Source organism: Coregonus lavaretus (genome assembly GCF_964263955.1).
Source record: "Coregonus lavaretus genome assembly, chromosome: 38".
In the NCBI taxonomy this organism is placed as follows: Eukaryota; Metazoa; Chordata; class Actinopteri; order Salmoniformes; family Salmonidae; genus Coregonus; species Coregonus lavaretus.
The window spans coordinates 14,935,171-14,958,350 of NC_140025.1; the positions used below are offsets into that span (position 1 = coordinate 14,935,171).

At 43.4% G+C, this 23,180-nt stretch overlaps 1 protein-coding gene across 1 annotated transcript in view; it reads left to right on the forward strand.

Annotated features, from left to right (window-relative positions):
• The window catches only part of mgat5 (alpha-1,6-mannosylglycoprotein 6-beta-N-acetylglucosaminyltransferase), a 128,541-nt gene that overhangs the window by 16,077 nt on the left and 89,284 nt on the right, over positions 1 to 23,180 (forward strand). Inside the window, exon 2 of the mRNA XM_084154891.1 lies at positions 15,103 to 15,600. Within this exon, the coding sequence (XP_084011017.1) occupies positions 15,360 to 15,600 (241 nt within the window). The 5' untranslated portion in view covers positions 15,103 to 15,359. The remainder of the gene's footprint in view (positions 1 to 15,102; positions 15,601 to 23,180) is intronic.

Genomic DNA, 23,180 nt, shown 5'->3' on the forward strand with positions numbered 1-23,180 from the left:
AAAAATCCAGAAAAACTAATTGATTTGCATTTTAATGAGGGAAATAAGTATTTGACCCCTCTGCAAAACATGACTTAGTACTTGGTGGCAAAACCCTTGTTGGCAATCACAGAGGTCAGACGTTTCTTGTAGTTGGCCACCAGGTTTGCACACATCTCAGGAGAGATTTTGTCCCACCCCTCTTTGCAGATCTTCTCCAAGTCATTAAGGTTTCGAGGCTGATGTTTGGCAACTCGAACCTTCAGCTCCCTCCACAGATTTTCTATGGGATTAAGGTCTGGAGACTGGCTAGGCCACTTGGTCCCAGCTGCCTTGAGATCATTGACAAGAACCCCCCGTGTAGATCTTGCATGGAGCCCCAGGCCGAGGGAGATTGACAGTTATTTTGTGTTTCTTCCATTTGCGAATAATCGCACCAACTGTTGTCACCTTCTCACCAAGCTGCTTGGCGATGGTCTTGTAGCCCATTCCAGCCTTGTGTAGGTCTACAATATTGTCCCTGACATCCTTGGAGAGCTCTTTGGTCTTGGCCATGGTGAAGAGTTTGGAATCTGATTGATTGATTGCTTCTGTGGACAGGTATCTTTTATACAGGTAACAAGCTGAGATTAGGAGCACTCCCTTTAAGAGTGCGCTCCTAATCTCAGCTCGTTACCTGTATAAAAGACACCTGGGAGCCAGAAATCTTTCTGATTGAGAGGGGGTCAAATACTTATTTCCCTCATTAAAATGCAAATCAATTTATAACATTTTTGTTGTTATTCTGTCTCTCACTGTTCAAATAAACCTACCATTACAATTATAGACTGATCATGTCTTTGTCAGTGGGCAAACGTACAAAATGAGCAGGGGATCAAATACTTTTTTCCCTCACTGTAGATTGATCTGTTGTTTTTGGAACATGGTCTCGGCTGGCAGCATCACAGGGTGCAAGCAGTCATTACCGTGAGATAGTGTATCTCTGTGGCTGTGTGTGGCTACTCTGTTCCTATAGCTAGCAGGGAGGCTGCATAGCTCAGGTCCTTGGGGGTCACAGCCCTGCTGGTTTTGGTACCTTTTAACCAAATACTTATTTCAGGAACGATGCGTTCGGTAGGGCATAACATTGTGGAATGTTCTGATAAAGAGTGAGGAATGATGTCAGCTCTATTCATGACATTTCTAGATCTGCAATGTTCAGCTTGTTGCACTCTGCTAAACAGTGTGTATGTTGTGTACTCTCTAGCAAATCATTAACATCAATTGATGAAGTGCCAGAGAGAAAATAAAACAAAAATTCAGTGCCCTTGTTCTGAAATCCACTCTAGCACACCACTTAGAATAAAGCATTGTATTCTAAGTGGTAGGTAGCCAATGCTGCCAGTATGGACATTGGACAATATTCTTCGTGAGTTGGGCCATCCTAGAGCCTGCCCTGACTCTTCCCGGCGTCCTCTCTGTTGCCACCTGTTCGGTCATCCTGAGCCACACTGCATGGGCGCTGTTAGCGTCTGTATGCCCCGGACCATCGGCTAACCTGATTTGGATTAGAGATCTGATGAAAGGAGACAGTGTGTGTCTCCTATGAATAATTATATTTTATTTCAGCGTCTGGCCTTTCAACAGAGCCAAAGTTACCTGGCAGCCTGGGAGCTGCCGTGTCTCGTGCTATCTTGCTGCTTCTGTTGCAGTAAATGGCTAGCTAGCCTCTTAAGCCCAGGGTTACTGTAGGATGCATTGTCTCAAACACCTTTTGCTCAGTGAGGCCACAGAGATGTAGGCCTGTAGTTTCTCAATTGGCAGCGTTTTACAATCTGGCATAAAAATTAAAATAAAGTAAACGTGAGAAGGCCTATATATAAAGGAACTCAGTTCCGGCTTTAAACTTACTCTTGAAAGTTGTACTAGTAGAATGCACAAGGTGCAATTTCGAAATTGGGAAGTGCATCATCAGTTCATTTTTAACTATTTATAACTTGTCAGAAACGTCCAGATAAATTAGCCAATGTCAGCTAACGTTTTTTTATTTAGTTTTTTTTAGCCCATAGATATTGTTGTCATTTCTAGTCACTCAAATATCACATGAATACACATTAGACATGGCAAAATGTATAGAATCGCAAGAAAATGTGCTTTAAAACTGAAATTTTTTATTTGTACCCCATGACAAAATGTGTTAAATTGCAGGAAATAAGCTTTAAACCTGCAAAAAAAACTCTCCACCAACAAGAGGGGTGTGAACAGTTTCAAATTAAAAATGTATTCGTTACATACACATGGTTAGCAGATGTTATTGCGAGTGTAGTGAAATGCTTTGTGTCATGAACAGTGCTTGTGCCCATAGAAATAGACGTGGCGCATGCACGCGCGCGCTGCGGGGGTCGCGGGATGTTCCCCAATTCTGGAAGGGGGGCCCTGAGTGAAAAGGTTTGGGAACCCCTGATCTAGCTAATGATTAGCCCATTGGGGTAACCAATGCAGATGAGCAACACCATACTTCAGCCATGTAGCCACAATACTGCAGGTGATAATGCTTATTCCTAAAATAGCACACCTGCCTGATAATATGGACGATGTACAGGCCCTAAAGCTATTGCTTTTCATCTATATTATTGGGAATATTACATTTTAAATGGTTTAATATGTTATGGTTATATGTTATCATTGAGAGGCGGGATGATTTTATTTTTGTTTCCCAAACAATAGGCTTTCAGATTTTATGGTTGGCTATAATATAAGGTACTTGCCCAGACTGCAATTGAAACATGAAATCACCCACGATTGAAGTTCCTCATGCATAACTTGCTTTCCTGTTATCTTGGCCCGGGCCAGTAGTTTTCTCATTCGGGCCAGTAGTTTTCACTTGGTACTGGCCTGGTGTGCCACTGCCAAATTTACCTGAATGTCAAGTGCCTGTTGTGGTTGTCCTCAAAATGTGTATTTTCTTCACTGTTCAAAGAAAATAGATTCAAAGAAATGACTTGCCGACCATCCTATGAGCCCAGGTGTGGGGGTGGTTGTATGTAGGCTATGTGTGTGTGGGCGCACAGCAGGGTTTCCGTTAGCCGGCAATAGCCGGCTTTTGGTCGATTAAACAATAAATTAATTAATAGGAAAGCAGAGAAATACCGGTGCGCCTGGCAAATACTACCATACCCCGTTCAAAGGCCTTCAATCTTGCCCATTCACCCTCTGAATGTCACACATACACAATCCATGTCTCAATTGTCTCAAGGTTTAAAAATCCTTCTTTAACCTGTCTTCTCCCCTTCATCTACACTGATTTGAAGTGGATTTAACAAGTGACATCAATAAGGGATCATAGCTTTCACCTGGATTCACCTGGTCAGTGTATGTCATGGAAATGTTTTGTACACTCAGTAAATATTTGAAATGCATAAACATTATCTTGCTTAGGCTAGTCCTCCTTCAATGTTTTAACATGCTTGTTACAGACGCACCATTGATTTGAGATATTGAACAAACTAGGTCCATAACCGCGTGAAGTAGGGGTGCTATAAATAAAATATTTATTTGTGGGTGTGACGAGTAATGAGGATACGAAGAGGCAGGACGCAGACGCAGGAAATAACAATGTAAAGGTTTACTTAACACTGAGCAAGTGAACAACAAAGAGCAAGTACACAACAAGACACTAACAATCACACACAACCCAACACTGAACAGTCCAGGGCTATATAGGGGTGGTGATGAGGTGCAGGTGCGCTGGAGGTGATTAGGGTGCGTTGGGTTTCCATTCCAGTGTTGCCGATGTGGTGCGCTCAGACCGGTGGCTCAGTAGACCGGCGAATCAGAGCGCCGGAGGGGAGCAACGGGAGGAGACGTGACAGTGGGGAAAAAATATATATATAAAAAAAGTAGTGCACTGGGCCTTTACCAGTACTGCATTAGCGGTTTGATATTTACCGTAATGGCTGAGCATTGTGGAGCCTGTGCACCTTTTCTGTCACTTTTAGGAAGCAGAGGGCAGAGACTGTAAGCCTTGTTGTAATCTGATAGCCATGGGTTAATTCAATTGGGAGGTGGGGAGCCCTCCTTTTTGGTGATAATTTGAAAGCTGTTTTATTGCTATTAAAATATAGGTTGTGATAGCTGAAAGCCTAATTGTTATTTTCATTTATTCGCCCAGTAGGCTAGTGCAATTTTGGTTTCATGTAGGCCTATTGTGAAAATATAACATGAAACAACTTGCTATTTAGAGCATTTCCCCAAAAGACATGTCTTGTTTTTGGCTTGAAAGACAACAACAATAATAGACTATAACAAATGTGCATAGTCATTCAGTGACAGAATGATGATTAAAATAATAATGATGACCTAGTTGGGGTAACTTTTTTAGCATCTTTCTGTAGGCCTACATCATCATCCTCTGCCTGTATCCCTACCTGTAGGCTACTGTACCTGCCTCTATCAGTCTTGCTTGTCCATCTTCCTGAATTAAAATGAGATATTCTAACAGATCAATCTTGCTGGCAAAATGTCATAAAATGTAGCTAAGTTATTTAGCTATAGTGTGGATGTAGGGCTGTTTTTGTGTGTGTATGTAATGAGCACCCAGATGCTGCGTAGGCAACACAATAATATCAGACAGAGACTAGTTTGCCTGGGGAAGAAAATGTGCGGCCCGCCACCGCGTTGGCTACTAGGTTGCCGCGTTGACTACTATGTTGGCTACTGTGTCGCCTCCGTGTTGGCTACTATCCCACCCCCGTCTGCGAAAAAAACGCAGCACCCCCACCTCCAAACTACTTCCCGCGACAATGACTAGGCCTAAGTCATTTATCATTGAATTAAACTTCAGTTTAACATCAATCTAGCTCTTGCCAAATGCGTTTGTGTGATGCATGCAATATCCTGACAGTAGTTCAATTAAAGATGTGAGAACCACAAAACCACAATGTCTATGGGAACGGATGCAGAAGTGAAACGGTCGTCTCTCTAACAGGCTTCTCTACAGCCCTGTCTACATTGATCTTTACCCTGTGCAGTACCACTAACTTCTGTCTTTATGTCAAACGCTTCCACTTACTGCATGGGCCAGTCTGTCTATCTCTCAATCTCTCCACTGCTGCCACCATGTTCAATCTATCTGGCTGCATAGAAATGTGACGCTATGGTGCTGTTTGTCACAGCATCGTGTGTGTTGACAACTCAAACCCAGACCCTCGTTTGGGAGGACACAGGACACACACCCTCCCTGGCTTGGTTTGGAGAGAGACGGGCCGTTTGTCCCTGGACCTGCCCCCCTCTCCTCTGTTCTCCTGTTACTCCTGTGTCATCTTGTCCACTAGCCATGTTGGAATCAACAGCTGTGTTGGTAACAAAAGCAGGCCCCCCTGCCTTGTAAACGAGATAGTAGGTTGAACGCTGGGCAACACTAGAATAGATCAGCGGCTATTTAAAGCTTTAATAGAAGCTGCGGATGGAAAGAAAGCTTTGAAAAATGGAATGTATTACTTTTCTATTGAGGTTTTATGTTAGTGGAAAGGATTTTGTGTCAGCCACATCACATAGGCCGAGTCAGGCTAAAGTGAAGGTTGTAGGCCAGGAGTTCCCAACCTGTGGTCAACTGACCACTGCTTTTAACTGTGATCTGGTGGTCCCCGGAAAGGAGAAGTTTGAGAACCACTGTTGTAGGCTATCAGTTAGCATTTTGAAGAACTCACTTTTTAAAACCTTTATTTTCAATCGATTCAAGGAGTTTTTCCTCAGAGGTAGTTTGATAGCCAGAGTGATGCATTTTGATGAGGATTTAAAATAAGTCCACCTCAGTTTGTTTCTGACCCAAGACGGTAGGTAGTATTTTAAATAGAAGCTGAATATAATAGTTTTTTCCCTTCCCACTCGCTCACAAATAAGTGCTTTTTTGGATCGGCCTCGGTTGATGTGTGTGTGTGTGTGTGTGTGTGTGTGTGTGTGTGTGTGTGTGTGTGTGTGTGTGTTTGTGTGTTTGTGTGTGTGTGTGTGTGTGTGTGTGTGTGTGTGTATGTGTGTATATATATATATATATATATATATATATATATATATATATATATATATATATATATATACACTACCGTTCAAAAGATTGAGGTCACTTAGAAATGTCCTTGTTTTCCATGAAAACATACAGTTGAAGTCGGAAGTTTACATACACCTTAGCCAAATACATTTAAACTCAGTTTTTCACAATTCCTGATTGAATCCTGATTTAATACTAGTAAAAATACCCTGTCTTAGGTCAGTTAGGATCACCACTTTATTTTAAGAATGTGAAATGTCAGAATAATAGTAGAGAGAATGATTTATTTCAGCTTTTATTTATTTCATCACATTCCCAGTGGGTCAGAAGTTTACATACACTCAATTAGTATTTGGTAGCATTGCCTTTAAATTGTTTAACTTGGGTCAAACGTTTCGGGTAGCCTTCCATAAGCTTCCCACAATAAGTTGGGTGAATTTTGGCCCATTCCTCCTGACAGAGCTAGTGTAACTGAGTCAGGTTTGTAGGCCTCCTTGCTCGCACACGCTTTTTCAGTTCTGCCCACACATTTTCTATAGGATTTAGGTCAGGGCTTTGTGATGGCCACTCCAATACCTTGACTTTGTTGTCCTTAAGCCATTTTGCCACAACTTTGGAAGTATGCTTGGGGTCATTGTCCATTTGTAAGACCCATTTGCGACCAAGCTTTAACTTCCTGACTGATGTCTTGAGATGTTGCTTCAATATATCCACATACTTTTCCTTCCTCATGATGCCATCTATTTTGTGAAGTGAACCAGTCCCTCCTGCAGCAAAGCACCCCCACAGCATGATGCTGCCACCCCCGTGCTTCACGGTTGGGATGGTGTTCTTCGGCTTGCAAACAACCCCCTTTTTCCTCCAAACATAACAAAGATTTGGCATGGGTCCTCAGATCCTCAAAAAATTATACAGCTGCACCATCGAGAGCATCCTGACTGGTTGCATCACCGCCTGGTATGGCAACTGCTTGGCCTCCGACCGCAAGGCACTACAGAGGGTAGTGCGTACGGCCCAGTACATCACTGGGGCCAAGCTTCCTGCCATCCAGGACCTCTATACCAGGCGGTGTCAGAGGAAGGCCCTCAAAATTGTCAAAGACTCCAGCCACCCTAGTCATAGACTGTTCTCTCTGCTACCGCACGGCAAGCGGTACCGGAGTCCAAAAGACTCCAAAAGACTTCTCAACAGCTTCTACCCCCAAGCCATAAGACTCCTGAACAGCTAATCATGGCTACCCGGACTATTTGCACTGCCCCCCCACCCCATCCTTTTTACGCTGCTGCTACTCTGTTAATTATTTATGCATAGTCACTTTAACTCTACCCACATGTACATATTACCACAACTACCTCAACTAGCCGGTGCCCCCGCACATTGACTCTGCAACGGTACCCCCCTGTATATATAGCCTCCCTACTGTCACTTTATTTTACTTCTGCTCTTTTTTTTTTCTCAACACTTTTTTTGTTGTTGTTTTATTTTAAATGCACTGTTGGTTAAGGGCTGTAAGTAAGCATTTCACTGTAATGTCTGCACCTGTTGTATTCGGCGCATGTGACCAATACAATTTGATTTGATTTGATTTTGATCATTATGGCCAAACAGTTCTATTTTTGTTTCATCAGACCAGAGGACATTTCTCCAAAAAGTACGATCTTTGTCCCCATGTGCAGTTGCAAACCGTAGTCTGGCTTTTTTATGGCGGTTTTGGAGCAGTGGCTTCTTCCTTGCTGAGCGGCCTTTCAGGTTATGTCGATATAGGACTCGTTTTACTGTGGATATAGATACTTTTGTACCAGTTTCCTCCAGCATCTTCACAAGGTCCTTTGCTGTTGTTCTGGGATTGATTTGCACTTTTCGCACCAAAGTACGTTCATCTCTAGGAGACAGAACGCGTCTCCTTCCTGAGTGGTATGACGGCTGCGTGGTCCCATGGTGTTTATACTTGCGTATTATTGTTTGCACAGATGAACGTGGTACCTTCAGGCATTTGGAAATTGCTCCCAAAGATGAACCAGACTTATGGAGGTCTACACATTTTTTTCTGAGGTCTTGGCTGATTTATTTTGATTTTCCCATGATGTCAAGCAAAGAAGCACTGAGTTTGAAGGTAGACCTTGAAATACATCCATAGGTACACCGCCAATTGACTCAAATGATGCCAATTAGCCTATCAGATGCTTCTAAAGCCATGACATAATTTTCTGGAATTTTCCAAGCTGTTTAAAGGCACAGTCAACTTAGTGTATGTAAACTTCTGACCCACTGGAATTGTGATACAGTGAATTAAAGTGAAATAATCTGTCTGTAAACAATTGTTGGAGAAATTACTTGTGTCATGCACAAAGTAGATGTCCTAACCGACTTGCCAGAACTATAGTTTGTTAACAAGAAATTTGTGGAGTAGTTGAAAAACAAGTTTTAATGACTCCAACCTAAGTGTATGTTAACTTCTGACTTCAACTGTACATGAAATGAGTTTGAATAGGAAATATAGCAAAATGCATAGGAAATGTAGTCATTGACAAGGTTAGAAATAATTATTTTTAATTGAAATAATAATTGTGTCCTTCAAACTTTGCTTTCGTCAAAGAATCCTCCATTTGCGGCAATTACAGCCTTGCAGACCTTTGGCATTCTAGTTGTCAATTTGTTGAGGTAATCTGAAGAGATTTCAACCCATGCTTCCTGAAGCACCTCCCACAAGTTGGATTGGCTTGATGGGCACTTCTTACGTACCATACGGTCAAGCTGCTCCCACAACAGCTCAATAGGGTTGAGATCCGGTGACTGTGCTGGCCACTCCATTATAGACAGAATACCAGCTGACTGCTTCTTCCCTAAATAGTTATTGCATAGTTTGGAGCTGTGCTTTGGGTCATTGTCCTGTTGTAGGAGGAAATTGGCTCCAATAAAGCGCCGTCCACAGGGTATGGCATGGTGGTGCAAAATGGAGTGATAGCCTTCCTTCTTCAAGATCCCTTTTATCCTGTACAAATCTCCCACTTTACCACCACCAATGCACCCCATAGACCATCACATTGCCTCCACCATGCTTGACAGATGGCATCAAGCACTCCTCCAGCATCTTTTCATTTGGTCTGCGTCTCACAAATGTTCTTCTTTGTGATCCGAACACCTCAAACTTTGATTTGTCTGTCCATAACACTTTTTTCCAATCTTCCTCTGTCCAGTGTCTGTGTTCTTTTGCCCATCTTAATCTTTTAATTTTATTGGCCAGTCTAAGATATGGCTTTTTCTTTGCAACTCTTCCTAGAAGGTCAGCATCCCGGAGTCTCCTCTTCACTGTTGACGTTGAGACTGGTTTTGCGGGTACGATTTAATGAAGCTGCCAGTTGAGGACCTGTGAGGCATCTGTTTCTCAAACTAGACACTCTAATGTATTTGTCCCCTTCCTCTTGGAATAGGCTTCATTTCTCAGAACAATAATAGACTGACGAGCTTCAGAAGAAAGTTATTTGTTTCTGGCCATTTTTGAGCCTGTAATTGAACCCACAATTGCTGATGCTCCAGATACTCAACTAGTCTCAAGAAGGCCAATTTTATTGCTTCTTTAATCAGCACAACTGTTTTCAGCTGTGCTAACATAATTGCAAAAAGGTTTTCTAATGACAATTAGCCTTTTAAAATGATAATCTTGGATTAGCAAACACAACGTGCCATTGGAACACAGGACTGATGGTTGCTGATAATGGGCCTCTGTACGCCTATGTAGATATTCCATACAAAATCAGCCGTTTCCAGCTACAATAGCCATTTACAACATGAACAATGTCTACACTGTATTTCTGATCAATTTGATGTTATTTTAATGGACAAAAAAATTGCTTTTCTTTTGAAAACAAGGAAATGTCAAAGTGACCACAAACTTTTGAACGGTTGTGTGTGTGTGTGTGTGTGTGTGTCTGTGTGTATATACAGTGGGGAGAACAAGTATTTGATACACTGCCGATTTTGCAGGTTTTCCTACTTACAAAGCATGTAGAGGTCTGTAATTGTTATCATAGGTACACCTCAACTGTGAGAGACGGAACCTAAAACAAAAATCCAGAAAATCACATTGTATGATTTTTAAGTAATTAATTAGCATTTTATTGCATGTCATAAGTATTTGATCACCTACCAACCAGTAAGAATTCCAGCTCTCACAGACCTGTTAGTTTTTCTTTAAGAAGCCCTCCTGTTCTCCACTCATTACCTGTATTAACTGCACCTGTTTGAACTCGTTACCTGTATAAAAGACACCTGTCCACACACTCAATCAAACAGACTCCAACCTCTCCACAATGGCCAAGACCAGAGAGCTGTGTAAGGACATCAAGGATAAAATTGTAGACCTGCACAAGGCTGGGATGGGCTACAGGGCAAGCAGCTTGGTGAGAAGGCAACAACTGTTGGCGCAATTATTAGAAAATGGAAGAAGTTCAAGATGACGGTCAATCACCCTCGGTCTGGGGCTCCATGCAAGATCTCACCTCGTGGGGCATCAATGATCATGAGGAAGGTGAGGGATCAGCCCAGAACTACACGGCAGGACCTGGTCAATGACCTGAAGAGAGCTGGGACCACAGTCTCAAAGAAAACCATTAGTAACACACTACGCCGTCATGGATTAAAATCCTGCAGCGCACGCAAGGTCCCCCTGCGCAAGCCAGTGCATGTCCAGGCCCGTCTGAAGTTTGCCAATGACCATCTGGATGATCCAGAGGAGGAATGGGAGAAGGTCATGTGGTCTGATGAGACAAAAATATAGCTTTTTGGTCTAAACTCCACTCGCCGTGTTTGGAGGAAGAAGAAGGATGAGTACAACCCTAAGAACACCATCCCAACCGTGAGGTGGGAAACATCATTCTTTGGGGATGCTTTTCTGCAAAGGGGACAGGACGACTGCACCGTATTGAGGGGAGGATGGATGGGGCCATGTATCGTGAGGTCTTGGCCAACAACCTCCTTCCCTCAGTAAGAGCATTGAAGATGGGTTGTGGCTGGGTCTTCCAGCATGACAACGACCCGAAACACACAGCCAAGGCAACTGAGGAGTGGCTCCGTAAGAAGCATCTCAAGGTCCTGGAGTGGCCTAGCCAGTCTCCAGACCTGAACCCAATAGAAAATCTTTGGAAGGAGCTGAAAGTCCATATTGCCCAGTGACAGCCCCGAAACCTGAAGGATCTGGAGAAGGTCTGTATGGAGAAGTGGGCCAAAATCCCTGTTGCAGTGTGTGCAAACCTGGTCAAGACCTACAGGAAACGTATGATCTCTGTAATTGCAAACAAAGGTCTCTGTACCAAATATTAAGTTCTGCTTTTCTGATGTATCAAATACTTATGTCATGCAATAAAATTAATTACTTAAAAATCATACAATTTGATTTTCTGGATTTTTGTTTTAGATTCCGTCTCTCACAGTTGAAGTGTACCTATGATCAAAACTACAGACCTCTACATGCTTTGTAAGTAGGAAAACCTGCAAAATCGGCAGTGTATCAAATACTTGTATATATATATACAGTGAGGGAAAAAAGTATGATCCCCTGCTGATTTTGTACGTTTGCCCACTGACAAAGAAATGATCAGTCTATAATTGTAATGGTAGGTTTATTTGAACAGTGAGAGACAGAATAACAACAAAAAAATCCAGAAAAACGCATGTCAAAAATGTTATAAAATGATTTGCATTTTAATGTGGGAAATAAGTATTTTACCCCCTCTCAATTAGAAAGATTTCTGGCTCCCAGGTGTCTTTTATACAGGTAACGAGCTGAGATTAGGAGCACACTCTTAAAGGGAGTGCTCTTAATCTCATCTTGTTACCTGTATTAAAGACACCTGTCCAGAGAAGCAATCAATCAATCAGATTCCAAACTCTCCACCATGGCCAAGACCAAAGCGCTCTCCAAGGATGTAGACCTACACAAGGCTGGAATGGGCTACAAGACTATTGCCAAGCAGCTTGGTGAGAAGGTGACAACAGTTGGTGCGATTATTCGCAAATGGAAGAAACACAAAATAACTGTCAATCTCCCTCGGCCTGGGGCTCCATGCAAGATCTCACCTCGTGGAGTTGCAATGATCATGAACGGTGAGGAATCAGCCCAGAACTACACGGGAGGATCTTGTCAATGATCTCAAGGCAGCTGGGACCATAGTCACCAAGAAAACAATTGGTAACACACTACGCCGTGAAGGACTGAAATCCTGCAACGCCCGCAAGATCCCCCTGCTCAAGAAAGCACATATACAGGCCCGTCTGAAGTTTGCCAATGAACATCTGAATGATTCAGAGGAGAACTGGGTGAAAGTGTTGTGGTCAGATGAGACCAAAATCGAGCTCTTTGGCATCAACTCAACTCGCCGTGTTTGGAGGAGGAGGAATGCTGCCCAAGAACACCACCCCCACCATCAAACATGGAGGTGGAAACATTATGCTTTGGGGGTGTTTTTCTGCTAAGGGGACAGGACAACTTCACAGCATCAAAGGGACGATGGACGGGGCCATGTACCGTCAAATCTTAGGTGAGAACCTCCTTCCCTCAGCTAGGGTATTGAAAATGGGTATTGGATGGGTATTCCAGCATGACAGTGACCCAAAACACACAGCCAAGGCAACAAAGGAGTGGCTCAAGAAGAAGCACATTAAGGTCCTGGAGTGGCCTAGCCAGTCTCCAGACCTTAATCCCATAGAAAATCTGTGGAGGGAGCTGAAGGTTCGAGTTGCCAAACGTCAGCCTCGAAACCTTAATGACTTGGAGAAGATCTGCAAAGAGGGGTGGGACAAAATCTCTCCTGAGATGTGTGCAAACCTGGTGGCCAACTACAAGAAACGTCTGACCTCTGTGATTGCCAACAAGGGTTTTGCCACCAAGTATTAAGTCATGTTTTGCAGAGGAGTCAAATACTTATTTCCCTCATTAAAATGCAAATCAATTTATAACATTTTTGACATGAGTTTTTATTTTTTATTTTTTTATTCTGTCTCTCACTGTTCAAATAAACCTACCATTATAGACTGATCATTACATTTACATACATTTTAGTCATTTAGCAGACGCTCTTATCCAGAGCGACTTACAGGAGCAATTAGGGTTAAGTGCCTTGCTCAAGGGCACATCGACAGATTTTTCACCTAGTCGGCTCGGGGATTAGAACCAGCGACCTTTCGGTTACTGGCACAACGCTCTTAACCACTAAGCAACCTGCCGCCCCCAGTGGGCAAACGTACAAAATCAGCAGGGGATCAAATATTTTTTTCCCTCACTGTGTATGTATATATATCTATGTATATATATCTATGTATATGTGTGTGGGGTGAGAAAAGAACCAATAGTCAGTGCATACTGCATAATGCCCTTCATATCCAATTACTAGCAACCTTGGTTTGTGGGTATAGTGTGTGTGCCTAGGAGTTAGTGCAGAAACCTGAGGAGCCTGACTGAACAGACATGGATGTAACTAACATCCTCAGCTGGCCTCAGGAGGAGGAAACAACACACATATGTATCCCCACATTGTGAAGGATACCTAGGCTTAAGCTGCCTGTCTACGTCCTAAATGATGCCCTATCCCCCATGTAGTGCACAACTTCTGACTAGCCCTGTGAATACATAGACTGCATTAGAGCGGTGCGATATGGACAAAAATCCATATCACGATAAATTGACTGAAATAACGCGATAACGACAAGTTGAACGATAAATGTATAACATTAATGTGCAGCAGTTACTTTTTTACATTACCCTTAAAAATACTACTACTACTTTGAATGTTATATAGCCATCATTTGTCCCAGTAGGAATCGGCCATATTAGTAGCCTTGTTTAATTTCAAACTTTCCATTACTCTAGTGTAGGCTTACTTATCATCGCGCTCTCTCTCTCTCTTCTGTCCTCTCTCTCTCTCTTTTCTCCTCTCTCTCATCTCCTCTCCTTTCCTCTCTCACTCCCTTTCTCTCTCCCTCAACACAGTGCTTTCATGGAGAGGCTTCTGAAGGCGTTTTTATGGTTAGTGAGAGTTTTCGGGTATATTAGGAAATAGCCTCACCTCTTGGCTGAAGAGGATGGGTAAGAAGGAGTGCCGTTTCACCCGAGAGTGAAACATCCTGTTTTCTCCATCCTTGAGTGGGAAGGATACTGTTTTTTCTCAACCGTATCACTGAAATATTTACAAGTCCAACTCCTCGTACCTCCGCTAAAGTTGAAGTCATGGAAAGTTTTTTTTTGTCCAGTAGTCCTAATGGTAACCTGCCCACTCATTCAGTTTCTTGAAGCCTAGCTATCGTCATAATATTATTTTTGTGAAAATAATTACACAGTAGACTTTACAGGTTTGAACATAGACAGACAGAGACAACATAAAATATAATGTAGCTTTCTTTATGATGTTTAACATAAATTATTGTTTCTAATACTATATATATAATAACCTGAGCCTATGCACAGAGCGATAATTGAAGTAGGCCTAACTCTGAAGAGAGACTGGGTTGGGTTATATTTCCCTGTGGAGACAATGTCATTATTCACGATTTTCACCATGCTGACTGCATATTTTTTGCATGAGAATCTTCTTAGCAGCACGAATTTGTCAGCTTTGATACAGTTTGTTTGTCTCTCCATGTAGTTCTTGGCACACATTTCAGGGCGCAGTTCTATCTCCTGCTGTTTAATCGAAACAAACTTCAATCAAAGTGGTCACATTATAGCAGGTTGTTTGTAACGCATTGCAGCAAGGAAAGAAGGTTGTCTATAGTGTGTGTTTGTGTGGTGTGCATGTGTGTGTTTTTGGATGCAGATGGCAGAGACATAAAAAGGGTATCCATGAGTTCATCTGACTCTGGGTAAGTAGGAAAAGGGCTTAGCTGCCAAAATCTCGCACTATCCCTTTAAAAGCACATCTTGGCAGAAAGCTTGGCGCTGCTGCTAAGTTAATATAGGGGAAACATTGGATGGCTATAGCTACAGTAGCTAACACCCGCCTTGGGAATGCCCATGTAAATACTCCTCCTTTTGCTACTGGAACTGCAGTGTTTTCTGACTCTGAGTGCCTCTAACAGCCTTTCTTATGTCTCCTACTCTCTGGCAGAATGCAGCTTGGCCAGTCAACCCAGCCCTAGATGGGAGTGACCGATAAGGATGGGCCAAAGAAATAGAGCCCACTGGTGAGGAGTGGTGGAGAAGCCAAACAGAACCACAGCGGCTAAACTACGCCGAGCGCCACCATGCCCCGCCTCCCCTCCTGAACTCTCCTCCCACTCCGCCTCAGTCCCTTCCACTCCCGCTCCCTCACACACAGATACAGTCACTCTTTCCGATCGAGCTGTGGGCCGCGCTACGCTCGCCATGGCCTCGGCCTACCTGTGGAAGCTGTCGTCCCAGAAGCTGGGCTTCTTCCTGGTGAGCTTTGGCTTCATCTGGGGCATGATGCTGCTGCACTTCACCATCCAGCAGCGGGCCACGCACGAGAGCAGCACCATGCTGCGACAGCAAATCCTGGACCTCAGCAAGCGCTACATCAAGGCCCTGGCCGAGGAGAACCAGAGCGTCATGGACGGGCCCTACGTGGGAACCATGACGGCCTATGGTGAGTACCGAGCACTACACAAGTAGTGTTCTCCGTCCTTTGCGCCCTCTTCATAATAGAATGATTCCACCTTGCAAAGCAGTGGTTGTGAGAACTCTGAATTTGCTCAATGGTACACTGGGAATGTTCCATTCACTTGGAATGTTTTATTGAATGGATTTCTGATTTGCCAGTTGTTGGTAGTGCTGTAATATCTGATCAACCTCGGTTAGAGAGTGCACTGTTATTGAATAAGGACAGGCTGAATTAGGCTATGTAGAAGTGTCTTCAAAGTCAAAAAATCCATCCCTATATATCCTCTGACAGACAGTGGCAGATCATACAAAATGCATAATGTAGGCTATATATATTGATAAGCGTTTATATTGCATTGTATTGTGGTTGTAATGCAACCATAGATAACGGGGAAAACAAGAAAGAGGAAAAGAGACAAACTTGAAAAATGACATACATTTTGTCTACAGCAGGTCCTCATATTGGATAGAGGAAAGTAAAGTGTTAGGGGGCTAGCCAGCTAGGAACTTGACTTACGCAAACAGAAGTGAGTGTTACGCTGATGCAGCTGCTTTCCGCCATAACCTATTAACGCCTTGGGAACAGCCATCAATAAGTTATTCATGCCGTTAATAGACCCGTTTGGGTCAATGAGAGGCTTCATTAGAAACATGAGATTGGAATTGATTACGCTGAATATATTCTAATGCGTGGCGAAAAACAAGAAGATACTATAAAATGACCAGATAACCAACCAACCAACTGCCACTGGTCCTCTTCCAGGAAAGTAGCTCCCTGAAAAGGCTATGCCTAATATGATTTGTCTTAAAACTCTCTTAGCCTGTAAAATTGAATTTATCTGGGTTTGTCAGGCAGGAAGCCTCCCGCCTATCTCAGACACACTGAGTAGGCCTATCAACCTCAGTCCTGCCACAGTCTGCTAATCGCCAGACCTCAAGAGTACTGACTGGCGAACATGGAGCATTTAGCTGCTCTTGTTCCCCTTAGGGTCTGTGTTAAAACATTGATGCGGAGTGTTGAAGCATCTGCCTTGGTGAAACCCTTGGTCGTACAGATCCTGAATGCGTCCCAAATGGCATCCTATTCCCTATTTAGTGCGCTACTATGGGCCCTGTCAAAAGTAGTGCACTAAATTAGGAATAGGATGCCATTTGTGATGCAACCGAGAAGTCTGTTGTTCTAGCAGCTCAGTGCTCTCCGACACGTTTTAAATGACCTGGAGGAGGGTGTTGAAAGAAATCCTAAGCTTTATCCCAGACCTGTATAATAATATAATCAGCTCAATGTAATAGGCTAATTGCTTAATCATGTCATTAATTATCTCCAGAAAAGCATGAAATTTGTTGTTGCTGTAAACACTATTATTCGGGAGGCAATGAGACAAAAGATCTGTGATACGGTCTCATCTTATCAGAACAGATTCATAATATTCTGCCAATAGCCTGAACTTTAATTTTATTGAATAAACTTTATTAATGCATCAAATGGAGGAAATGTTTATATACACTACCGTTCAAAAGTTTGGGGTCACTTAAAAATGTCATTGTTTTTGAAAGAAAAGCAATTTTTCTGTCCATTAAAATAACATCAAATTGATCAGAAATACAGTGTAGACATTATTAATGTTGTAAATGGCTATTGTAGCTGGAAACCTACATAGGCGTACAGAGGCCCATTATCAGCAACCATCAGTCCTGTGTTCCAATGGCACGTTGTGTTTGCTATTCCATGCGAGAAATTGCCAAGAAACTGAAGATCTCATACAATGCTGTGTACTACTCCCTTCACAGAACAGCGCAAACTGTCTCAAACCAGAATAGAAAGAGGCCATATCTCAGACTGTCCAATAAAAGATTAAGATGGGCAGTCTGAGATATGGCTTTTTCTTTGCAACTCTGCCTAGAAGGTCAGCATCCCGGAGTCGCCTCTTCACTGTTGACGTTGAGACTGGTGTTTTGCGGGTACTATTTAATGAAGCTGCCAGTTGAGGACCTGTGAGGCGCCTGTTTCTCAAACTAGACTAGCCTCCCACTCCTCTTTCTATTCTGGTAAGAGGCAGTTTGCGCTGTTCTGTGAAGGGAGTAGTACACAGCATTGTACGAGATCTTCAGTTTCTTGGCAATTTCTCGCATGGAATATCCTTCATTTCTCAGAACAAGAATAGACTGACGAGTTTCAGAAGAAAGTTATTTGTTTCTGGCCATTTTGAGCCTGTAATCAAACCCACAATTGCTGATGCTCCAGATACTCAACTAGTCTCAAGAAGGCCAGTTTTATTGCTTCTTTAATCAGCACAACATTCTTTAGCTGTGCTAACATAATTGCAAAAGGGTTTTCTAATGATCAATTAGCCTTTTAAAATGATAAACTTGGATTAGCAAACACAACGTGCCATTGGAACACAGGACTGATGGTTGTTGATAATAGGCCTCTGTATGCCTATGTAGATATTCCATCAATAATCAGCCGTTTCCAGCTACAGTGGGGAAAAAAAGTATTTAGTCAGCCACCAATTGTGCAAGTTCTCCCACTTAAAAAGATGAGAGAGGCCTGTAATTTTCATCATAGGTACACGTCAACTATGACAGACAAAATTAGAAAAATAAATCCAGAAAATCACATTGTAGGATTTTTAATGAATATGTTTGCAAATTATGATGGAAAATAAGTATTTGGTCAATAACAAAAGTTTTGTCAATGCTTTGTTATATACCCTTTGTTGGCAATGACACAGGTCAAACGTTTTCTGTAAGTCTTCACAAGGTTTTCACACACTGTTGCTGGTATTTTGGCCCATTCCTCCATGCAGATCTCCTCTAGAGCAGTGATGTTTTGGGGCTGTCGCTGGGCAACACGGACTTTCAACTCCCTCCAAAGATTTTCTATGGGGTTGAGATCTGGAGACTGGCTAGGCCACTCCAGGACCTTGAAATGCTTCTTACGAAGCCACTCCTTCGTTGCCCGGGCGGTGTGTTTGGGATCATTGTCATGCTGAAAGACCCAGCCACGTTTCATCTTCAATGCCCTTGCTGATGGAAGGAGGTTTTCACTCAAAATCTCACGATACATGGCCCCATTCATTCTTTCCTTTACACGGATCAGTCGTCCTGGTCCCTTTGCAGAAAAACAGCCCCAAAGCATGATGTTTCCACCCCCATGCTTCACAGTAGGTATGGTGTTCTTTGGATGCAACTCAGCATTCTTTGTCCTCCAAACAAGACGAGTTGAGTTTTTACTAAAAAGTTATATTTTGGTTTCATCTGACCATATGACATTCTCCCAATCCTCTTCTGGATCATCCAAATGCACTCTAGCAAACTTCAGACGGGCCTGGACATGTACTGGCTTAAGCAGGGGGACACGTCTTGCACTGCAGGATTTGAGTACCTGGCGGCGTAGTGTGTTACTGATGGTAGGCTTTGTTACTTTGGTCCCAGCTCTCTGCAGGTCATTCACTAGGTCCCCCTGTGTGGTTCTGGGATTTTTGCTCACCGTTCTTGTGATCATTTTGACCCCACGGGGTGAGATCTTGCGTGGAGCCCCAGATCAAGGGAGATTATCAGTGGTCTTGTATGTCTTCCATTTCCTAATAATTGCTCCCACAGTTGATTTCTTCAAACCAAGCTGCTTACCTATTGCAGATTCAGTCTTCCCAGCCTGGTGCAGGTCTACAATTTTGTTTCTGGTGTCCTTTGACAGCTCTTTGGTCTTGGCCATAGTGGAGTTTGGAGTGTGACTGTTTGAGGTTGTGGACAGGTGTCTTTTATACTGATAACAAGTTCAAACAGGTGCCATTAATACAGGTAACGAGTGGAGGACAGAGGAGCCTCTTAAAGAAGAAGTTACAGGTCTGTGAGAGCCAGAAATCTTGCTTGTTTCTAGGTGACCAAATACTTATTTTCCACCATAATTTGCAAATAAATTCATTAAAAATCCTACAATGTGATTTTCTGGATTTTTTTTCCTCAATTTGTCTGTCATAGTTGACGTGTACCTATGATGAAAATTACAGGCCTCTCTCATCTTTTTAAGTGGGAGAACTTGCACAATTGGTGGCTGACTAAATACTTTTTTTCCCCACTGTACAATAGCCATTTACAACATTAACAATGTCTACGCTGTATTTCTGATCAATTGTATTATATTTTAATGGACAAAAAAATTGCTTTTCTTTCAAAAACAAGGACATTTCTAAGTGACCCCAAACTTTTGAACGGTAGTGTGAAAATATATATAATGTCAGTATATAACAGATTTAAAAAATCATCCTGTAGTGAACTAAAAACATTACATTGGACAAGGCAGTCTTTCCCTAGTTTGATTTCCAGGCGGGCGCAAAAGCCAAACCCTTTTTTGGCAACAAAGCAAGGCGGTGGAACCCGTGCCAGATATGCATTGGTAGGGAAAAAACTGATATTGACCTAGGTCTACAGAACCAGTTTGGAAACTGGTTATAATGGACTGGATGAAACCAGTTTCCCTGTTTGTTTTCTCTCATTAGAACATGTCTTAATCTCAATGTACTTCTTGAGACTGGAACACTGTTTACTCTCTGCCATTGAAATATAATTATATGGTCTGGGAAGCCTTTTTTATGCTTTTGATTAAATAAAAGTAGTAAGGGGAACAATTGCTTCATGCTACAGTATTTGTACTCCCTCTGCAGATCTAGGATTCGTCTCGATATTACATTAATGCATTTATGGGGAATTATGACTTCCTCTCTGCTCTCAGTAAACTACACATAAAATCTGAGTGCACGTTAATTAAATATTGTATCAAGACTGAGTCGGTCTGGTGGTTTATGTGGTGCATTGAACATTGTTTATTAGTTTGAGTAGATGGGAATTTGGACTGAAGAGAGAGAAGCACTGAACTAAACCAAATTACAGCTAACCTGTTTCCACAAGGCTAACACCTAGTCTTGTATTGACAAACCTTGGACAATAAGTAAATATTGTCTGTAGCAGTAGAAGTAACAGACAAAATGAACACTTCACATCCTCTTTCCTTTTGTGAGAAGAGGTTATAAAGTTGATAAATATGTGGACTTGACGAAACCTATCTTTCATAAAGCATGTTGATGAGTAAGTTAAGAAATTAAGAATGAAAATGGGCTTATTTTATAGGAATAGGTCATGGCTTTCATTAAATAGCAGAAAACTAATTATTTAGTCGACATTCATACCAGTTATAGACTATGGCTATATTGTATATCTGAATGCAGCTGCCACTGTATTGAAGCCGTTGGACGCAGTTTATCATAGCGCACAACGCTTTATTACTGCATTCTGTATCAGAAAGTACAGTAGGCTGGCCCTCTTTGAAATCTCGTAGATCGATGGATTTTACTCGTTTTGTTTAAATAGTCCTCCTGCATAAACTTCTATTATACCTTACTTCATTGTTAACTTACAGACGTACGAGATATCAGACCCGGTCTCAGGGATGGCTAACTCTAGAGATCCCTTCGATCTCCACTGAGTTAGGTCAGTCTTACTTGTGGAATGATCTCCAAGGCTCTCTAAAATTTGAAGAATTGGTGCCTCCTAGGGCAATTCAAATGACTGATTGAGAACCTTTTTACTGAAGAATGTGTTTGTTTTCAATTATTATATTTTGCTTTTTGTGTATAGTGTATATCGATGTGTATACAGTGAGGGAAAAAAGTATTTGATCCCACAATCTTGTCCCTGACATCCTTGGAGAGCTCTTTGGTCTTGGCCATGGTGGAGAGTTTGGAATCTGATTGATTGATTGCTTCTGTGGACAGGTGTCTTTTATACAGGTAACAAGCTGAGATTAGGAGCACTCCCTTTAAGAGTGTGCTCCTAATCTTGTCATGAGCCCTCTCACTCCACCGGGTTACCACCTTAATTTGTTTCCACTATCTTCCACTCTGCTCACCACTCTCTCTACTCAGCCTAACTAGCTCCACCTGTCCCTGCTCTGCTCTGCTCTAATTACTCTGCCAGCTGCGCTGCATTACCCACTAACCTCTCCCAGTATTTAAAGCCCTGTCTTTCAGCTCTCCTTTGTCAGATCGTCTGCAAAGCTCACACCCGGAACCTGTTTGCTCGCGCTTCTGGCTCACCCTTGTTTTGTGACCCCGGACCTGCCTGATTCTTGGATACTCTTCTGCCCCAGGAAAACCAGACCTGCTTTCTGCCATGACGACTCCTGACTACTCTTCGATCCCGGTAACTCTGACCAGCCTTCTGCCTTGCTACAACGTATTTGGATTTCCCTTGAACTGTACTTCTGCCTTGTTTCATCCGCCCCGTTGTGTCTGTGTTTCCCCCCCCCAGGACTTCTGGACCACCCACCACCGGCGTCATAGGACGCATCGCTGCCACTGGGGGGGGCACAGACCCAGCACATTGGACGGAATCCCTGTTATTCCCAGTAACCCCTGGAGCCTTCACTCACTCCCTACTTCCCTTTTCCCTTAAGTTTTAATAAACTTTCTGGTGTGACGCAATTGTGGTCCTCTGGTCGTCTGTCTGAACCGTGACAGTACGATCTGACCATTATGGACTCAGCGCACACTTCCCCCGACATGGGAACCGACGAACCTGAGCAACCCACCGCCATGCTACGCCTGGAACACACTGAGAGAGGGCTAGCCCGCATGAGCGGCGACATCACCTCTCTGCTTCAGGTCGGCCACCAACAGCATCAGCAGTTCCAGCAGCACCAGCAGCAGTTCCAGCAGCAGCAACAACAACTCGCCATGATCATCCAACTCCTCACCAACCTTACCCCAGCCACTCCGCCCACCGGCCCGTTTCCAGGCAGTCTGCCCACCAGCCCTGCCCCCGAGTTACCTGCCCCGGTCATTGCAGCCGCTGCTCCGGAACCCAAGATTGGAAACCCCGAGCGGTTCAACGGCGATTCAACCCAGGTCCGGCCATTCCTGACTAGCTGCCGACTTCAGTTCTCCTTGCAGCCAAGGACCTTCGCCACGGAGGGGGCTAAAGTTGGGTATGCCATCACTCACCTGACGGGCCGAGCTCGACTCTGGGGAACAGCAGAGTTCGAACGTCAAACCCCCGCATGTGCAACCTTCGACCTGTTTGCTGAGGAGATGCTGAAGGTGTTTGACCTGGATTCACCAACCGCAGAGGCGTCTCGTGAACTGTTCAGTATTCGACAAGGCAGACGTACAGTCGCAGACCATTCCATCGACTTCCGAACCCTGGCAAGACGAAGTTCTTGGAACACACCATCGTTGGTGGACGCGTTCTTCCATAGCTTGGCTGACTATATCAAGGACGAGTTGGTCTCCCATGAACTGCCTTCCACTCTTGATGAAGCCATCGCACTGACTGTCCGGATCGACAGAAGGATACAGACCCGTCGTCGTGAGAGGGGGCGCCAAGGTCCACCAACTACCGGCATTCGGAGAGATCCGACTGGGCTCCTGTCATCTACTGCCACTCACCCAAGTCAGCTTGATCAGTCTGAGCCTATGGAGATTGGGCGAGCCTCTCTCACTCCTGCAGAGCGCCAGCGCCGCTTCACCTCAAACCTCTGCCTCTATTGTGGAGGTGATGGACATCGTG